Source organism: Ambystoma mexicanum, chromosome 8 (assembly GCF_040938575.1).
Source record: "Ambystoma mexicanum isolate Mex_15411 chromosome 8, UKY_AmexF1_1, whole genome shotgun sequence".
Classification (NCBI taxonomy): domain Eukaryota; kingdom Metazoa; phylum Chordata; class Amphibia; order Caudata; family Ambystomatidae; genus Ambystoma; species Ambystoma mexicanum.
The window spans coordinates 175,086,862-175,106,325 of NC_090929.1; the positions used below are offsets into that span (position 1 = coordinate 175,086,862).

A 19,464-nucleotide genomic window follows, 5' to 3' on the forward strand; every position below is an offset into this window, starting at 1 on the left:
TTTTTGATTTGGCTGGATAAGACCAACATCAAGACCTTTGGGGATCTCTTCCCAGACGACATGTTTATAACCCCACAAATGATCAGGGAAAGGGGCGGCACCACCTCGCTCGACATTTTTCTCTACTTCAGGCTGAGACACACCTTACAGACCCACTTCCCAACATTCCCCAAACAACTGCCAATATGGCCCCTGTTACACAATGTGATCCAGGCAAAGGGAGAGGGTCGATTAGTTTCCACAATTTACAGAACACTGCTCGCTGACACAACTGTGACCGCCGTAAGGGCGAAACAGCGCTGGGAGGCGGCCCTCCATGCCACAATACCCGAAGACGAATGGACCTATATCCTTCGACAAACCCAAAAAGTAGCTCTAAATACTCGATTTAAACAGATCCACTTTAACTTCGTGCATCAAACGTACTACACTCCCCAAAAGAAACGACAACACCACCCCGAAGCCTCCGACCAATGCGAAAGGTGTGGCACTCCCTCCGCTGACTTTATTCACCTCGCATGGCACTGCCGGGGAGTAGCCCGATTTTGGTCCTCAGTCCTACAACATACGAGTGCCATAATCAGTGAGGTGCTGGCCCCTGATCCGACCTTCGCTCTCCTGAGTATGACAAAACACCTACAAGCCCCAGTGAGGAAGCTGGCTTCGCTGCTCCTAGTGCTCGCCCGCAGAAGAATAGCCCTGACTTGGGGACGAGGCCCCCCTTCCCTTACTCACAGCATGGAAGAAAGACATCCTTTACTGTCAAGACTTGGATACTGACTTTATACGGACCCTTCCCCTGCATGCGCGTCCTCCCGACATTTGGGCCCCCTACATTAGCTACTTACTGTCGGCTCCTGATGTCGTAAACTCTCAATCTTAAACCCGCAAAGCATATCCAGGTTGAATGTCAGACCCCAGATATGCTCACAAACACTCAGCAGAACAGACTATCTTAAAGGACAGCTACGCTGAAGAATGTTCGGTCCACAGTTATTAGATGTGCATTGTATGTGCTATGAACGTACTGTTTTGTCTCTTTGTTATTTGGACCTGTAGGTACAGGTCGCTTCTGTTTGCTTTTGTTAAAACCCTAAAAATAAAGTTTAAAAAAAAATAATAATAAAAAAAAAATAAAAGATGAGCCAGAGGCTGGATGATGCAGTGGGATGCTAGGAGGTCCTACCTCCCCCACGTCCTGGGCTGTGAAGGTGGCCAAACTGTGGTAAGGACAGCCTCGTACATAGGTTTCCCTCTGGTTCTCCCTGTACCACAGGCACTGCATCTTTCCCATAGAAGAGCGGGAAGATGCAGGGCAGGGTGTGGGGGTGAAGGGCATAAACAATTGCAGCACTCGGAACACCAGAGCTCAAAGTGCAGGAACATTTCTGCTAACCCGGGAGACGAGGGCGACAGTTGGTGAAATGGCTAACAAGGGCCCAGTACTGCTCCACCTACGCGACATACAGCTCAGTTAAGGACCGGGAGAGTGTTCATTGCAGCAACAAGGAGGGGACTCGAAGAAAGGGTACAAATAGGAGGAAGGATTGGTCAGATCCTCTGGGGTGCTGGTGGCGGGAGGTTGGGGTGGAACAGCTGCAGTATGTCAGATGACAATATCACGAATAGCCACAGTTTTTTCCTTACCTACCCGATTGTGGGGACCTCACCATTGACCACCGACTCCCAGGGTAGTGGATCAACCTGCAGTCACATGTGTGCTTGGGGATGGAGGGGTAATTCTGTGGCAAGTTGGCCAGAGGATAGGGGACGTACAGGGATGGACAGGAGCGTTTTGTTAGCGTCTTGTGAGGGAGACCCGCTGTGCCTCTGTGTGGAACGGTGCAGGGAGTTTGACACAGACCATCTGCCCAGTCTTTGCAATTCTTAGAAGCTCATCTCGCAGGAAATATGCAACCAAAAATAAATCCAAGAAACCAGTGAAACATAGTTTGACGATAGACCAGACCAAGACGGCACCACAATGCACCTGTTGGGGAGGAAAAGGGTCCTCCCACAGGTAGAAAATGGCCAAATAACAGAATAAAAAGTCTGTCATCACAAAAACTAGAATTAGATTTCAGCTTGGCAACCCGGCACTAAATATTGCAGGGGGATATGAAGAGAATAGACCTCATATGACTTGATCATTTTGCAACCAACGCGTCACTGTTGAGTGAAGTGACAGTCTAGGAAAGAGTCAATCCTGTGATGCTTTGGAGACATCCACGGCCACAATCAGAGAAACAAGCTGCTTTTGAGTCTGCTATGGCAGCAATTGCATTACGTTTTGCAACAACAAAAACAAAGGCTATTAGAAACCCCGCAGGCCAGGAAAACATATGAGCATGCATACTTGACTCAACATATATCTGCTCGCCTTGCATCTTCGGGCAGGCTTACGATATGTATGACCCAGTTTTCAACAACAAACATTGAAGATTAGTAAGGCCTGATGGGGAAATCAGTCAAACTGGATCGGTCCTTTTTTTCTCTTATGGGATCCACGTGGGCCTCTTTTATCAGGTGGGATCCTAGGTAAAGGGAGTTTCTGGCGGTTAGGAGAGTTGTGATCTCCGAAATGCAGGACTACATAAAGAGCAACCTGAATGTCCACATTATGGTATTGGTACAATCAACATTGCTTGTAAAATGCCTTCCCTGATAGTTCTAGCCATCTGCCATGCCTTTCCCCCCCCAATATATTAATAACTTCTTTAAACACCCGAATTTCAATATGCATACATAAATAAAACAGACAAAGTTCAGCATCTAGGATGATGCCTTCATTAACCCAAGTCCTTATTTGATCAGAGTAAAATATCATGAGACAGCCTGTTTATTTCCCCCGCCATCCCCTTTGGGAAACGATTAACATTTCAAGTGAATGTGATACATTGCCAATTATCAGCAAATCCTCCCTCTCCTCTATCCCATTGAGGATCATTACATTTCCTTCTTTTGAGGGAGCAGAACTTTATATGCAGGCTTAACGTCCGATTCAATTCCCATTTGACATTCCCCATATTTAGTCCAAAAAGAAAACCATTCCATCGCTAGATCTTTTTGAGAATCATGCAGCCAAGAAGTTAATTTCTCAATAAAATATAGCTCTGACTTTGTATAACCATTGCCTTTCAGCTGGGGGTGTTTTTCCATACTTGAGCTACACAGGCTCTTACAGCCAGAAGCACATGGTGTATTATATGAGGCAAGGCTATTAAGCCTTCCTCCCTTAGAGGTACTCAAAATAACAAGCGATTCTTCTCTCCGCGTATACCTTCAGCACTAAACCGGCATAAAAAGTCACTTGTCCCCATACATACAGCACACCATTTCTGACCAACAAGCATCAATTAGGACTAGCTAGTGGCAAGTGCAGTTTTTGAGGCTTGACCCCAGGATCCCTCAACCAAGAGAGAATGTCTATCCAATACAATTGCATACTCTTACAAAACAACCAGACATGGACAAAGGTTCACCAGAATCCCCCCAATATATTTGCCAGTTTGACCAGTACCAACTGCCATCTGTGCAAATGTTTAATGCCATTTAGTTTCATCCAAGCAGATTTAAAAAGACGTTTACACCCTTCAACATGAGGATCCACATTTCTTACAATATGCCAAAACCCAGATCACTCTCCTTCTACAACCAGGTATTTCGCCTCCAAGATACTTTTATAAATAGCTCAGACCAACCCTATGCGCCCTACCCCCCACCCCCCAGAGGCAGTTCTAGCACTTGTTCTAAGTTGTGAAGATCTTAAGATGAGTTGCTTTCATTTATCCTGGGAGAGGGACCCCTTCTGCTGTAGGTAAAAGAAAATTGACAATGTACCTATATGGAGTTTGCTTTCAGGCATCAATAACTGTATATATTTTCCATTGTCCCCACAACGGGCACACTCTTTTAAGGCTAGCCTCAGACCAACTGTAATTCTGGGCGGCGATTCCCTTATCTCGCATACTGTAACGCTCACCTGATTCCCGTAGAGGCGCCGGTCTTGACTGGGCGTATACCGTATCTTCAAAGGTGATGTGTAACACACGGCTGGCTCTTTGGGCTGGACCTCTGTGCACTGTATGTCTGACTCGAAGGGTAAGATGTCTGCAGATAGAAAATATGGGATTAATGAACTGGGTTATTAAATGTCTCTCTCTTCTTCGCTTTCTCTTCTCCTGTAGAACCCCGAAGGTTAACGCTCTCACCTTAGGTAAGTGAACGCCGTGCTCTCCATCTGCCTCGGGGCAGGGTGCTGTAACCAGTTTCTTCACTGGATAAGGGGAGCAGGCCTCTTGACTTCAGAGGACTGCTGTCCGTCGTTTACTGCACGAACGGTAAGTTTCGAGTAATTCTAATATCTTTAAAGTCTTTAGTAATGATGTCTCTTGTTTTGCAGGGTTCCGGCGATGGTGGAGGACGGGCTGAAGTGAGTTGAAGATGGAGCCCGTGTGATGAATAGAAGCGCCTGGAAGCACGTAAGTAAGCACTTGTTGCCTGCTTCACGATGCGCTCTAACTGTCTTTATTTTGCAGGTACAAGTTCGGAGTGGCTGCAGGGTGCCGGAATACCCACTGGGTTAGATGTGGAAAGGAGTAATGGCACGTGAGTATTAAAGTTCCCCAATGTCTTTAAACGCACCTTGTTTTGTCTTTCAGATGTGGGATGCAGCGCTGAAGGCCTCCGGAGCGTGCGAAGAGTTGGTAAGCTTTTGTCTTTCAGATGTCGGAATGCAGCGCGAGGCGTTGGTGACAGCCGATGGACCAGGTAAGTGAAGAGCTGTCACTGAAGACCGTAATGCTAACCTGTTCTTTCTTGTCTTTATAGGTGTTGCTGAAGACTGGATTCAGGATGGTAAGCCTTTTTCCTTAGGCCCAGGATCAGATGCAGAAGACACGATGAGCGTTCTGCTACAGAGGATGCAGAATAACGCAAAGCAAGATTCATCCATCGGGTGTGGTTTAAATAGCCTCCTGTAGTGCTTAGGTGTCTCCTTCCACAGCCACGCCTAGGTAAGAAAAGAGTTCCTGCTTTCCAGAAGAGTTCCAGTGTTCTGAACCTAGGGAGTGGCTCCTGCCCCACCCAACAGGAAAAGTAGTTCCAAACAGAAGAGGATCAGAGGCTCAACTGGCAGGCAAGTAAGCAGCATGGTCTGCTGCAGGTAAGTCCACCCAAGCCTTATGAGCCCGGCACTTCCAGCGCTGGGACTGGGCATATTTGTGAGCCTGGTGCCACTGGCGCCAGGACTGGGTCCAAAAGGTCCCAATTGGGACTGGTTGGCACTCGGAACCTGGGTTATGGATCTGCTTCCAAGGGAGTTGGGAAAACCCTGACCTTTTGGAAGCAGAGATCATGACAGTACCCCCCCTCAAGGCCCCTCCCAAACCGGGCTTCTCCGGGGGTTTTGGCTTGTCAGGAAATGTTCGGTGAAATCTTTTGATTAGGCGAGGAGCGTGGACATATTCAGCAGGTTCCCAGGATCTCTCTTGGGGGCCGTAGCCTTTCCAGTCAATTAGGTAAAATAGTTTAGATTTGGAGATCTTGGAGTCCAGAATGCTTTTGACTTCAAACTCGAGTTCTCCATCAACTAGGATAGGTTTTGGAGATTTAGTTAGTCGGGTTTGAGGTTGCACGGGTTTTAATAGAGAGACGTGGAAGACCGGATGTATCTTCATGTGCGGGGGCAAGTCCAACTTGACCGCTACTGGGTTCACTATGGTGGTGATGGAATAGGGACCAAGGTATCTTGGGTTGAATGTGCGTGGCCCTTTTAGAGGTAGATATTTGGTGGATAACCAGACTTGATCCCCTACTTGATATTGAGGGGCTTCCTTCCGATGTTGATCTGCTCCTTTCTTGTATTGTTCTTTAGCCCTTTGAAGGTGAGAAACAGCTTCCTTAAAGGCTTGGGTGATTGTAGAATGCAGGTAGTCTACTGCTGGTGTTTCAAGATCTTGGAGAGGATCCAACTCCGAGGTTCGAGGGTGACTGCCGTACAAAAGAAAAAACGGGGTTTTCCCAGTTCCCGAATGGACAGAGTTATTGTAGGCATATTCGGCTATCCAAAGGATGTCTTTCCAAGTTTTTTCAGTTTGTTGCAGCATGCAGCGTAAATACTGTTCCAGAGTTTGATTGGTCCTCTCGGTTTGTCCGTCGGTCTGAGGGTGGTGACTGGTCGATAGTCTCACATCAATTTGAGCCGACCGACAGCAACTTCGCCAAAAATGAGAAATAAATTGACTACCTCGATCCGAAATTAGAACCGAAGGAAAACCGTGCAGTCGGACGATGTTTTCGAGAAACTCTCGGGCCAGAGTTGCTGCTGTTGGCAAGCCTTTGAGCGGAATGAAATGCGCCATCTTGGAGAATAAGTCCACGATTACTAGAATCGTATTGTATCCGGAGCATGGAGGTAGATCGGTGATGAAGTCCATAGAAAGCGTATGCCAAGGGCGAGGTGGGATGTCAATAGGGCGTAAGAGGCCTGCTGGTCTTTCCTTTTGACTCTTGTTTTGGGCGCATACTCCACAGGACATTATAAAGTCTCTGATATCTTTTTTCCAAGACGGCCACCAGAAGTAGCGCTTGATCTTTTCTGAGGTCTTGGCTATACCGGGATGTCCTTCCATTAAAGAGTCGTGATAACAAGAGATTACTTTTTCTGTAAATCTGTGCTGGGTAGGTATAATCGTTGTCCTTTACTGCAAAGTCCTTTCCCTGCAGATGCCAATTCTGTATGTCTGCTGGAGTTACAAGTTGCCTGGCTTTATCCTTAACTTCCTCTATGGATTGTGTGGCGATTACACCCAGAATTCTTTGTTCGGGAATGATTGCTACAGGTTTAGGGTTGATCAAGTGTTCTTCCACTCCCATCCGAGAAAGGGCATCAGCTTTACCGTTTTTTGTACCAGGTCGATAGGTAATTATGAAGTCAAACTCGGCAAAGAATAATGCCCAACTGAGTTGTCTAGAGGATTGGGCTTTTGCGGTTTTCAAATATTGCAGGTTTCGGTGATCCGTAATCACAGTCACGGTGTGTCGGGCCCCCAGCAGATAATGCCGCCAAGCCTTAAAGGCAGACTTGATAGCCAGAAGTTCCTTGTCAGTAATCGTGTAATTGATTTCAGGAGGCGAGAATTTGCGGGACCAAAATGCCACGGGATGCAACTGATTGGTTACCGGGTCCTTTTGTGATAGAACTGCCCCCATGGCAAGGCTTGAAGCATCAGTTTCCACGATGTAGGGGAGTTCGGGGCGAGGGTGTTTTAAGATTGGTGCAGAGATAAATTTAGTCTTCAAATCCTGGAAAGCTTGTTCCGCCTCGGTAGACCATTCAAAACGTTTGTTTTTCTTTAACAAGGCAGTGATGGGCTGGACTATTCGAGAGAATTCGGGGATAAACCTGCGGTAAAAGTTAGCAAAGCCTAACATGCTTTGCACACCTTTTACGGAGGATGGTGATGGCCATTTGAGAACTGCATCGACCTTCTTTGAATCCATACGCACTCCACCAGGTGATAATATGAATCCCAAGAATTCAACTCCAGTCACGTTGAAAACACATTTTTCCAACTTAGCGAAAAGTTTGTGTTGACGCAATCTTTTGAGGACCATTTTCACGTGTTTCCGATGTTCAGATTCCGATGAAGAATAAACGAGGATGTCGTCAATGTAAACAACAACACACACATCTATGAGCTCTCTGAGGACATCGTTCATAAAATATTGAAAGGCGGCCGGGGCATTGCAAAGTCCGAAGGGCATGACCTGATATTCAAATAGCCCATACTTGGTGCGGAAGGCCGTCTTCCATTCATCGCCCTCTTTTACTCGTACCAAGTGGTAAGCTCCTCTAAGATCCAGCTTTGTATATATGCATGCTTTTCTGACTTGGTCCAGGAGTTCAGGGATCAAAGGTAACGGATATCTATTCTTAACGGTGATCTGGTTCAGGGAGCGATAATCTAGACAAGTTCTAAGGTCTCCTTCCTTTTTTGGAACGAAGAACAAAGCTGAAGAAGCAGGGGACTTGGAAGGACGAATAAACCCATTTGCCAGGTATTGATCCAGGTATTGTCGAAGGTGAAGGTTCTCAGGCTCGGTGAGGGCATAAATTCTACTACAAGGAGGAGTAGATCCAGGTATCAGGTCTATCTGGCAGTCATAAGACCTATGAGGAGGTAGAGAGTTAGCCCGATCCTTCCGGAAAACATCTTGGTATTCTAGGTATTCGGGAGGTAACTGGGGAGTCTCTGAAGAAATTGCTGCCAGTGCAACACCAGGTGGAGGGTGACAAGTAGACACATTCTGGAAACTGGACCGTTCTTGCTCGCCAATCGATCAGAGGATTGTGTTTCTCTAACTAAGGTATTCCTAGAATAATCTGAAACTGAGGGGCCTTGATCACATCGAACACGATCTTCTCATGGTGTCCATCTTGACTTACTAGCGTCACTTCTTGAGTGGTATGCGTTACTGGCCCGGAGGCTATCTCCGTACCATCCACCGTAGTAATTACGTCCTTTACAGCCTTGGGACAAAGAGTTCGATTCATCCTCAAAACCATTTCATGATCCACATAATTGCCGATGGCACCGCTGTCGACGTAAGCTTCAATTGCATGTAATCGATCCGGATTATCAGGGCTAATGAGGACCATAGGTATCACGAAATGCGAGGTCACGGAACTGGTTTTCAAGCTCGGCAAGAGGACCTCTATTCTTGTCGGGCGAGGTCGTTTCCCTGCTCAGAGTTTGTAACTTTGGTAACTGCAGCTCCTACTGCCTTCTTGGCAGGTTTCACAGGACAGTCTCGAAGAAAGTGCCCTGAGTTTCCGCAATAGAGGCATAATTGCAACTGTTTTCTCCTTTCCCGCTCCTTTTGTGTTAGAGGACCTTTCAGACCCCCTATTTGCATGGGTTCTCCGGAGTCTACTCCTTTGGAAGGAGTTGGCGGTTTGGAAAATACTCAAGCATCAAACTTGGAACGATCGGCCTTCCTGTTCTGCAGTCTGTGATCTATTTGAACGACTAAGTCTATATAGTCCGAACAATCTTGTGGGGGATTCACTACTTGGGCTAACACATCTTTGAGCTCTCCACGTAGACCTCTATAAAACAGCGTAATCCTTTTGTCCTCAGGCCATTGAGTTTCCACTATCAGTCTGTTGAAAGACGCAATATAAGCCAAAAGGTCTTGATTACCTTGTCGCAACGAAAGAAGCTCATTGTCCAAGGCCTGCCCCTGTGAATGTCTTGCGAACAGTTTTTCCATACTGAGCTGAAAAGCTTGAAAATCATGGAGGACCGGATCATCTTGATTTACTAGAGGGATCGACCAGTCTGCTGCATTGCCACTAAGGTACGAAAGCACAAAAGCTACTTTAGCTTGATCAGTTGGAAAGGCTGCTGGCCGGCATAAGAAATGCAACCGGCACTGATTGATAAATACTGCAAACCTCTTTGGGTCACCAGAAAATCGTTCGGGCGGAGCCAGAGGTACATTCCCAGGTAGGTTGATCTGCACTGGATTCATAGAGGATGTAGAAGGAAGATTTCCCCCAGATGCGGGTAACGGGGTCTGTCCGGCTTGTGACTGTAGCAATTGTCTAGCGAGATCATCTGTTCGCTCCTTGGAAATAATCAGTTCCCTTCTTAGAGCGTTCGTTTCCCGACGGGCTGCATGCACTTCTGCCCTTAGTTCCCCAAGTAACTGGGCTAGTTGGTCGGTATCCGAGGTTTCCATAGCGCCTGGACGGGAGTTTTGTGGTAGGCTTTGCGTTCTGTAAGGCTCACCTGATTCCCGTAGAGGCGCCGGTCTTGACTGGGCGTATACCGTATCTTCAAAGGTGATGTGTAACACACGGCTGGCTCTTTGGGCTGGACCTCTGTGCACTGTATGTCTGACTCGAAGGGTAAGATGTCTGCAGATAGAAAATATGGGATTAATGAACTGGGTTATTAAATGTCTCTCTCTTCTTCCCTTTCTCTTCTCCTGTAGAACCCCGAAGGTTAACGCTCTCACCTTAGGTAAGTGAACGCCGTGCTCTCCATCTGCCTCGGGGCAGGGTGCTGTAACCAGTTTCTTCACTGGATAAGGGGAGCAGGCCTCTTGACCTCAGAGGACTGCTGTCCGTCGTTTACTGCACGAACGGTAAGTTTCGAGTAATTCTAATGTCTTTAAAGTCTTTAGTAATGATGTCTCTTGTTTTGCAGGGTTCCGGCGATGGTGGAGGACGGGCTGAAGTGAGTTGAAGATGGAGCCCGTGTGATGAATAGAAGCGCTTGGAAGCACGTAAGTAAGCGCTTGTTGCCTGCTTCACGATGCGCTCTAACTGTCTTTTTATTTTGCAGGTACAAGTTCGGAGCGGCTGCAGGGTGCCGGAATACCCACTGGGTTAGATGTGGAAAGGAGTAATGGCACGTGAGTATTAAAGTTCCCCAATGTCTTTAAACGCACCTTGTTTTGTCTTTCAGATGCGGGATGCAGCGCCGAAGGCCTCCGGAGCGTGCGAAGAGTTGGTAAGCTTTTGTCTTTCAGATGCCGGAATGCAGTGTGAAGACCTCCGGAGCGCACGAAGAGTAGGTAAGCCTTTGTCTTTCAGATGTCGGAATGCAGCGCGAGGCGTTGGTGACAGCCGATGGACCAGGTAAGTGAAGAGCTGTCACTGAAGACCGTAATGCTAACCTGTTCTTTCTTGTCTTTATAGGTGTTGCTGAAGACTGGATTCAGGATGGTAAGCCTTTTTCCTTAGGCCCAGGATCAGATGCAGAAGACACGATGAGCGTTCTGCTGCAGAGGATGCAGAATAACGCAAAGCAAGATTCATCCATCGGGTGTGGTTTAAATAGCCTCCTGTAGTGCTTAGGTGTCTCCTTCCACAGCCACGCCTAGGTAAGAAAAGAGTTCCTGCTTTCCAGAAGAGTTCCAGTGTTCTGAACCTAGGGAGTGGCTCCTGCCCCACCCAACAGGAAAAGTAGTTCCAAACAGAAGAGGATCAGAGGCTCAACTGGCAGGCAAGTAAGCAGCATGGTCTGCTGCAGGTAAGTCCACCCAAGCATTATGAGCCCGGCGCTTCCAGCGCTGGGACTGGGCATATTTATGAGCCTGGTGCCACTGGCGCCAGGACTGGGTCCAAAAGGTCCCAATTGGGACTGGTTGGCACTCGGAACCTGGGTTATGGATCTGCTTCCAAGGGAGTTGGGAAAACCCTGACCTTTTGGAAGCAGAGATCATGACACATACGAAGGGGGAGGCCAACAGACAATGCAAGAGAGAAGGCCACAAGGTAATCTTTGCTATTATCTTGCCTTTCCTCCATGAAGATCAGAGAGTGTTCAACGTGTGGTGGTTTTAAATTCCCTGTTAGTGGACAGACCATCCAATTTTCAGGCCAAATCCATTATTTCCTCCCCATCGGCCATAAATGATCATAAAGAACCCCAAGGTGTGCCGCTAAAATATGCATTTCCAAGTCTGGGAAACCTACACCTCTCCGCTGGGGTTCTTTTTGTAAAATTACCTTGATAGATGCGATTCTCACTTTTTTTTTTATCTTCTCAAAGAAAAATGCAATAGGGCCAATTTAACTTCCATAACAAATAGATCTGGAACCTTAACTGCCATCATTGTCAATAGAAAGAGTAGTCTGGGAGCACGTTTATTTTTAAAGCTGTAAACTCAGCTCAATTGCATTTGTTTCCACCTTCGTAAATCAGACTTCAGAATTTGCCACTATGGGGGGAAATATTTTCTAAACAAGGAGTCTTTACTTATCCAAAAAGTTTATCTTTGTTGTAGAAATCTTATAAGGGAAGTGAGACACGTGGGCCAAGTGGTCTTGTGCCAGATGACCCAACTGAAGCAAGGACTTTGCTACATTTATTTTATATCCTGATAGGCGTCCATAATGTTCCAGGAAGTCTAATAAGAGTCCCTTGGATGGGTCATGCCTCATCTACAATACTACACCAGCTTAAGTCCTTCACACACCAGGATCCCCTTCTGGTTTCAACCCCCTCCCCCTAACAGAGGCCGGAAGATAAATGCCAATACAAAAGGTGGTTATGGGGGCTGTGGGGTGACTAAGGGAGCCCATGTTGGTTACCCTACACAAATGTATACTAGGTGTGGAAATACCATTACCTCCACGTCCCCCTTACTTGTCCCAGTACTTTCCTTTGAATATGTTCTACTCCCAGGAACTCCATTACAAGCTGGACTCTTCTGGCCCCTGCCACCGCAGGAGGTATAACTTCCCTCTCACCCAATCCAATGCAGTTCTTTTGTTCCTGCCGGAACGTTCCAAACCTCTCGGTGCAGGGCTCTTGAGGGGCAACGGCTGGTGTCCCACACCCGGCAGCTCCTCTGTGGAACTTGATACCTGCACGGTGCTGGCGTTCCCGACGAGCCTCCTGTGGGGCTGCGAGGCCCAGAGGCGGTGTCTGCTGGTGTCCTCGGGCAACTGGGGTGTGCCTGCTAGTCTCCTGTGCCTGCCTCCTCGTCTTCCTAAAAAATGGAGGGTGCCTGCCCCTACTCCTGGGGTTTCTCGCAAGGAATTTAAGGCTACGTTTGTTGAATTCCTGGCTTCCCATGCTGCTCCTGGGGTTTCTGCGCCTGCCCCTGGTTCCACCTCTTTCTCCTCCTCGGACACGTCATTCCTTTCTTCGGATGACGATGACGCTGGGTAACTCTTGGACCGCAATGAGGTTCAGCTGGTGATGGACCAGATTTTTGTGTCTATGGGGTTTCAGGAGCCTGTTGTGAGGGGCGGGGGAGGTGGAGATCGTGGTGGAAAATTAGGTGGCAGAGCCCTCAATTCGCCAGTATAAACATTCTCCCAAGTTGGGTGGTCCTTTGATCTCAGACATTCGAGACAAGATGCTTCATGAGTGGGCCAGATTAGAACAAATCTCCATTCCCCAGTGCATGGCTAAGCTGTACCCCATGCGGGGTGAGGAGGACCGCTTGCTTCCGGTGGTGGAGGTTGATGACATTCTGGCCAGTCTGGTGGGCCGTTCATCCATGTCCGCGGAGGAGGCTGTGGTCAGGGACCCTGTGGACCGGAAGATGGATTCTGCCTTCAAGAAGTCCTATGTTGGGTCCCATCTGGCTTTGCGGGCCTGCACCTATGGGTCCTATGCCGCAGATACAGTGTTGGCTGGCTTTTGTGGACTGTGACAGGCCTTGCCGTATGGCACTGACTGCTCCCAGCAGCAGACTGGATGTATGTCGGACCGATTTTACAATGGTGTTTGGGGGACCACTATGGCCATGGGCACCACCGTCGCGGGTAGGCGCCATCTGTGCCTGCAGGAGTGGAATTCGAAAGGGTCCCAGAAGCCTGCTGCCTTAAAACTCCCCTTTGAGGGTTGGAAATCGTTTGGGGACGCTTTGGAGTCCAAGGTTCACTGTGTCTTTATGGCCAATAAACATGCTGACAAGTTAAAAAGTTAAGAAAGAAGGGGGCTCCTGCGCCGGCTGGCGGGTTCCATCCTCCTTGCACGTCCCAGGACGGATCGGAGGAAGCAAGGTTTCAGGTTCATTCCGTAGTCCCAGTCCCTCCCAGCCCCAAGCCTCATAAGACCTGATGTCCAGTCTTGGCAGGTGGGTGGTCGTTTGTCTTGCTTTTCTCGGATCTGGGACCTGGTGGCCTCCGACTCCTTGGCTCGGTCTGCCTGGAATTTGTTTCCCCGCCTCCCTTCGTGCCCTGGTGTTCCCCTGGCCACGGACTTCCATCAGCAGGAGGCCTTGTACTCATCTGTCCTGGACCTTCTTCACAAGCGGCCTGTGGTCCCGGTGCCGTTGGGCCAAAAGGGGTTTGGCTTCTATTCCCGTGTGTTTCTGGTCCCCAAGCCTGGGCGTCTCATCTGCAACCTATGGAAATAAAATGCCTTGGTTCGATATCATCGCTTCAAGATGGAGACCCTCCAGTGTCATTCTGGGCGTGTCTGGAGGTGTGGCAGCGGTTCAGACGTCCCTGGTTTGACCTCTTTGCTAACTCCTACAACACTCAGCTTCCCCGGTTTTGCTCCAGGACTCAGTCCCCAGGGGCCTGGACGTCATTTACTTGGCCTGGACCCCGCATCTTCTTTTGCCTTCCCTCCAATACCCCTGGTTCTGAGGGTCGTCAGCAGGATTAGGGTGTCTCTGGGGCGTTTATCCTGGTGGTCCTCTACTGGCCCCGTCGGGGGCAATTCCCAATTCTTCTGGAGATGCAGTTGGCTCCTCTGTGGGTGTTGCCCAGTTGGCCATCTTCCTTGAGGGTGGGCGGTCCCACCTTCTCTCTCATTCGGTGGGGGGGTATGGAAACTGAGAGGTGGGGTTTGCAGGTGCTAGGCCTTTTGGCTGTTGTTGCTGGAACGGTCCAGAGGGCACATAGGTCCTCTGCAAGTCTTATGACCGTCATTGGGCCAATTTGTGTCTTGGTGTTCCCCAAGGGGCTTTCTGGCTCTGAGCTGTGGGCTGCCTGACATTTTGCAGTTTCTTCATGAGTCGGTTGAGAAGGGGTTGGCTGTCTCTACTCTCCGTTCTCAGTGGGCTGCCATTCGGGCCTTCCGGGTTTCTTTATCCCTCCGGCAAGGGGGTGAGCAGGTTCTGTTTTTTAGGCTCTAGAAGGGGGGCCAGACTCTCGCCCTTTGGATGCGGTAGGGGATCCTCCGTGGGACCTGCCCTTGGTGCCGGCTATGTTGCAAAAACCTCCCTTTGAGTCTCTGGAGGATGTCGAGTTGAAGTGGTTGACTCTCAAGACTACCTTTTGGGTGGATGTCACTTCAGCTCGCCGTCTGGGGGAGATTGGGGCTCTCATGTGTCGTCCCACATTTTTGATGGTTTGGTGGGGTGAGGGGAGGTGGGGGAGGCCTTAGTCCTGCGGTGTGACCCTTCCTTTGTGTCTTAGGTCTCCTCTCGGTTCCATCAGTCGCAGGAGGTGGTCCTTCCTGTCTTCTTCCCTGACCATCCTCGCCCGAGGAGTATGCTTGGCATTGCTTGGATGCCAAGCAAGTGGTCATGCACTATCTTTCCTGGACCGAGTCCTTTCTGCTTGAAGACCATCTCTTGGTCACCTTTGGGGCTGGGGACGCAGAGCTTCCACTCCTACTATCAGCTGGTGGATTAAATCCTTGATTCTCCTTGCCTATGATTCTGCAGGTATCTGCCCAGCAGGGTGGGTCCAGGGCCAGTCCACTAGGAGGGTGGCCTCTTCCTGGGCTAACTGGCAGGGGATTCCCTTGCTGGATATTTGCCGGGCGGCCACCTGGGCTACTCCCAACACCTTCATTCGTCATTACCAGCTCAACATAGAGAGGCCCTGTTCTACTTCCTTTGGCATAGGGATTCTAGGGGCGGTGTCTTGCTGAGGTGGTGGCAGGGGGTCTTCATCTTCCTGACGTTTTTCTTCCTTGAATAAATTGGGGTTGGGTTGGCTTAGCATTACCCTTGGTGTCTTGCCTTTTGTTGTGTGCATGGGCATCCTTCCTGTTTTGCTTTGGTATGACTCAAAGGTAAGTACTGGGATGAGGAGGTAATGCCTGGATTACTTACCGGTAATCTTAATTACTTCTTGTCCTACTCTTCCTCGTCCCAGTACGGACTACCCTTCCCACCCGCTGGTGGAAGTTGCCCATTTCTTGGCTTTGGTGTTACTGTCTTGAATTGGGTGAGTGGGAGGTTGTAACTCCTGGGGTGGGAGGAGCTAGAAGAGGCCAGCCTGTAAAAAAATAAAAATAAAAAAAAGAGTTCCTGGGAGTAGAACATACGCAAAAGATGAAGAGTAGGACTAGAAGTAGTGAAGATTACCAGTAAGTCATCTGGGCATTTACCTCTCTACCAATGCATTAGTAATGGAATAAAGCAACCCTATCCAACAAAACCAATTATGGTCAAATACTTAAGCCTTGAATATGCCTTCCAGGAACAGCGATTTGACCAGATCAAAAGCCTTCTCAGCATCTAAAAATAGCAAAACCAGATCTGGATGGTCCTTTGCCCCATTTATATATAACTCTAGCTATGGTTAGTAGTTGCAGGATGTCAGTTCACCAAATCTGCTGTACATATGTGAGGGCAACATTTCTAAACTTCACTTCTGGTGAACAAGCACTGCACTTTTTGCTTTGACCGGATTTGTCCTTCCTCCCTTTTCCAGCCGATAAGGATGTAACCCTGTGATGTGCCCGAGAGGTTCCAAGTTTCTCAGAGTAAAAATGTCCCAAAGAGACCTTGTTTCAACTATGAGCAACACTGAACAGTGAGTTGAGTAGACTCCACTGGCTGGAGGCAGACACCTAATTCGTGACTATTGGGCAACAACTTGCTGTGTACTGAGGGGTGGTAACAGAGGCCATGTACTGAGGGGTGCTAACAGAGGCCACTACGTTAAAATCCAGTACTGAATCACACAGCTTAACTTTGCTGCTGGGACTGAGTGAATGAGACTGATACTGCATATATGGTCATGGCATATATGGTCATGGCTTCTGCCTGCCTCAGAATAGCGAGGGCACCTATGGCAAGATTCCTCAATGCTTTTTGAATGTAGAGACTCTCCTGTGATTAGGAGGGTGCACAAAGGTTTGAAAAAGATGCAAAACTGCAACTGGTAGTAGCATGCACACCGATCTCAATGTTCCAATTTAGCCCAGGACTCTGCACCCCTTGTAATGTTGGAGAGGGCACTGGCAGAAGGTATGGGGAGGACAGTAACAACCAGTGCTCCCTTCCCCCTTAACCAGGGGGGTGATGTCCGGATGTAAGTCTTAAGGACCTCGTGTTTCCAGAGGAGCCTTGGTGGTAATACCTGCAAGACCTGTCTAAGAGGCAAGGGAATCAGGCACCATGAGAACCCGTAAAAGGAAAGCCTGTAACAAAGGCAAAAGAACATCTAAGAATTTTGACTCGGATGAGCCCAAGTCTTACCTGAACCAGTGAATTGCAACTGCTAGACACCAAGCGGGTCACCCTAGCACCGGAATCTTAACAGCAACAAAAAGTATGGCCTTAACATAGCCCAGATTCAACAGTATGCTATAGCCTCCATAGCAGCACCGACCCAGCGGAGAAACACAACCAGAACTGTGACCAGGATTGCCACGGCTGACTTTGAGAAGCACCTCAATTTGCATAGACAGCAGTCAGGACCAACTGTGCGTGCCAGACAGCAGACCGAGGTGCCTGGGTCCCATCTTTAATTTTAAATCTAAAATTAGAATTTATTCAGGATGGTATCCGACTCAGCCAATCAAAAACTGGTCAGTCTCTCCAATTAACACTTATCAGAATAACCTGCTTGTTGAATATTGTTGAAAATGAGAACTAAAGAGTTGGAAAAAAAAAAAAAAAAAAAAACGCCACATGAGTGGATACAGATAACAAGGCACCCCTGGGATACGGACTAGCTAAATGGGTTTCCGAATTATCAATTTAAAACATTACCAGTCACTCTAACTGGTAAGGTCACAACCTTTAAATAGTGAAAGTACTCTTCGTAAAGTTGAACTCCAACATGCACAACAACTAACTTTCCTTCACAGAAGGTATTATTTTTCAAAACATCTTTGTGAGGTAATTCATTTATTAAGTGTTATATTGCACAATGAACTGCCCTGTTGCCCTCCTGAGACACTCCCTTGACTGCTCAAAAATCACTACTACTGGGTGACCCAGAGAAAGCATGTTAATTGCTGTGGTCCAGTTACTCTTGTCCCCTCAACAAATAAAACAGAGGAAAAAAAGGGTTCTAACGCCACATAAGACCACTGAAAGCTGATTCGTTTAGATAAGAATGAGCTGTAAGCAAGTAATCATCATTGCAGACATGAATATAATGCAGTTTACATTACAAATATCAAGACAATGTGGATCAATCGCCAAGTCAATTGGCAGTGCAGTTTCACTACTCACCATCTTGAGCGATTACAGTTTTGGGTCGAGTTGACTGAACCGCATCTGTACGAAAGTCATATGATGAAGACATGGTTCTAGGCAGCCAGCTCAACACGCGGGTTTGGGTCGAACAGTTCTTAAAGCAGGCTTTAGGCTACAGCAACTGCACAACAAGCTGGATCAGAGTGCATTTATTTCAGAAAGAATAGATTTGTTGCAGTTTCCTCACCCACTCACAAAAAAGTGAGTTACCCATTCGGCCGGCACAGAGCGAAAAGTAACACCGGCCTGCCAATATAGGAGTGGCAAAGAAAGCATAAGAACAGATCGTGAAGGAGCTGAAGCGTAAACAGCACTTCTGCACCATGAGACGAAAGTATCATAAGAGGAGAAAGGAACAGAGACTGAACAGCACCTCTGGTATTTCGATACACTGACCAAGCAGCTCTAGAAGGTAATGGTGATTCTCAACAAGACCTCGAGCAGTGCATGTTACGCTTTGGCTGTGAGGGGAAGAAGGCCAAAAAAGGTTGCTTACAATTACAGTACTATCCTGCAGTCGCCAACAAACCGAGGGCCGTTAATAGATGAAAGAGGCGCAGAGACACAACAACACAGGGGTACCCAAAGCATTCACCGATACATCTGGAGGGGAAGGGGTGGTACAGAGAGACTGGTAGCAGCACCTACAGCTGCCACCGACACACCAGACGGGATGGATGAAAGGTGCAAACTAACAATACTGCAGAACCATCGCCAGTTGCTGAAGCACCAGGTGTTAGAGCAAGGAGAAGGCAGTCAGACATCAAACAGCCCCTAGACTTGTCAGTAATACACCAGGAGCTACACGCGGGAGAACAGAGAAAAAGAGCAAAAACAGCACAAGAGAATTAACCAGTTAAAAAAAACACACTGGGAGAGCTGTCAAAGCGTACATGCCATAAACAGATGCCCGAGATGACAACGAATACAGCAGCACCCACCACTGTCACCGCTGAAGCAGAGACTATTCGTGAAAGAGTGTGAGAAAAGCAGGACCCAAGAAGCCGCAGACAGACTAAGGGAGAACGGCTCTTTTTAGAAAGCAGTACAGTATGGGGATTACGAAAGTTGCAAGAGACAGTGCCCGAATCCCCCACCCGCCCAACAACAGCGAACCCCGCCGGCCAGCTCCAAGTGGCCCCAGATGACACGCCCCAGCCGCACAGAAGGGCGGAGACAAGCGCCCCTGACAACAGCAACAATGTGATTACCATAAGAAAGTGACGTCTGCGCACCGGGGCACGCAAGACACCGGTGGCGGCACAAGACATAAAAGACAGACGAGCAGCGCAAAACTTACCATTGGTAGATTCGAAGCCGCCATCTTAAAAGAGGTCATGTGTGGCTAACTACCTCTAAAAGTCAAATTAGTCTGCAATGGGAAATCGGCAAAAAGAATAACTAAACATTCACAATTCTCATTTTTGAATATTTTTTATAACAGTAATTAGACAATATATTTTATCATTTGGCAAAACACTTTAATTTGGAAAATAGCCAATACAAATAAATAATTTGGCAGATCACAGACATTCGTCA

General features: G+C 48.1%; 1 protein-coding gene across 4 annotated transcripts in view; it reads right to left on the reverse strand.

Moving 5' to 3' along the window:
* The window catches only part of ENTR1 (endosome associated trafficking regulator 1), a 540,688-nt gene extending 521,462 nt beyond the window's left edge, over positions 1-19,226 (reverse strand). For 2 of the 4 annotated variants that reach the window (XM_069609578.1, XM_069609576.1), the window contains exon 1: positions 17,902-19,147. In XM_069609578.1, the coding sequence (XP_069465679.1) occupies positions 17,902-17,974 (73 nt within the window). In that variant the 5' untranslated portion in view covers positions 17,975-19,147. Of the gene's footprint in view, positions 1-17,901 lie in introns of all 4 variants that reach the window. The other 2 variants (XM_069609577.1, XM_069609579.1) reach the window with 2 other exon arrangements.
* Between the last annotated feature and the right edge of the window lie 238 nt (positions 19,227-19,464).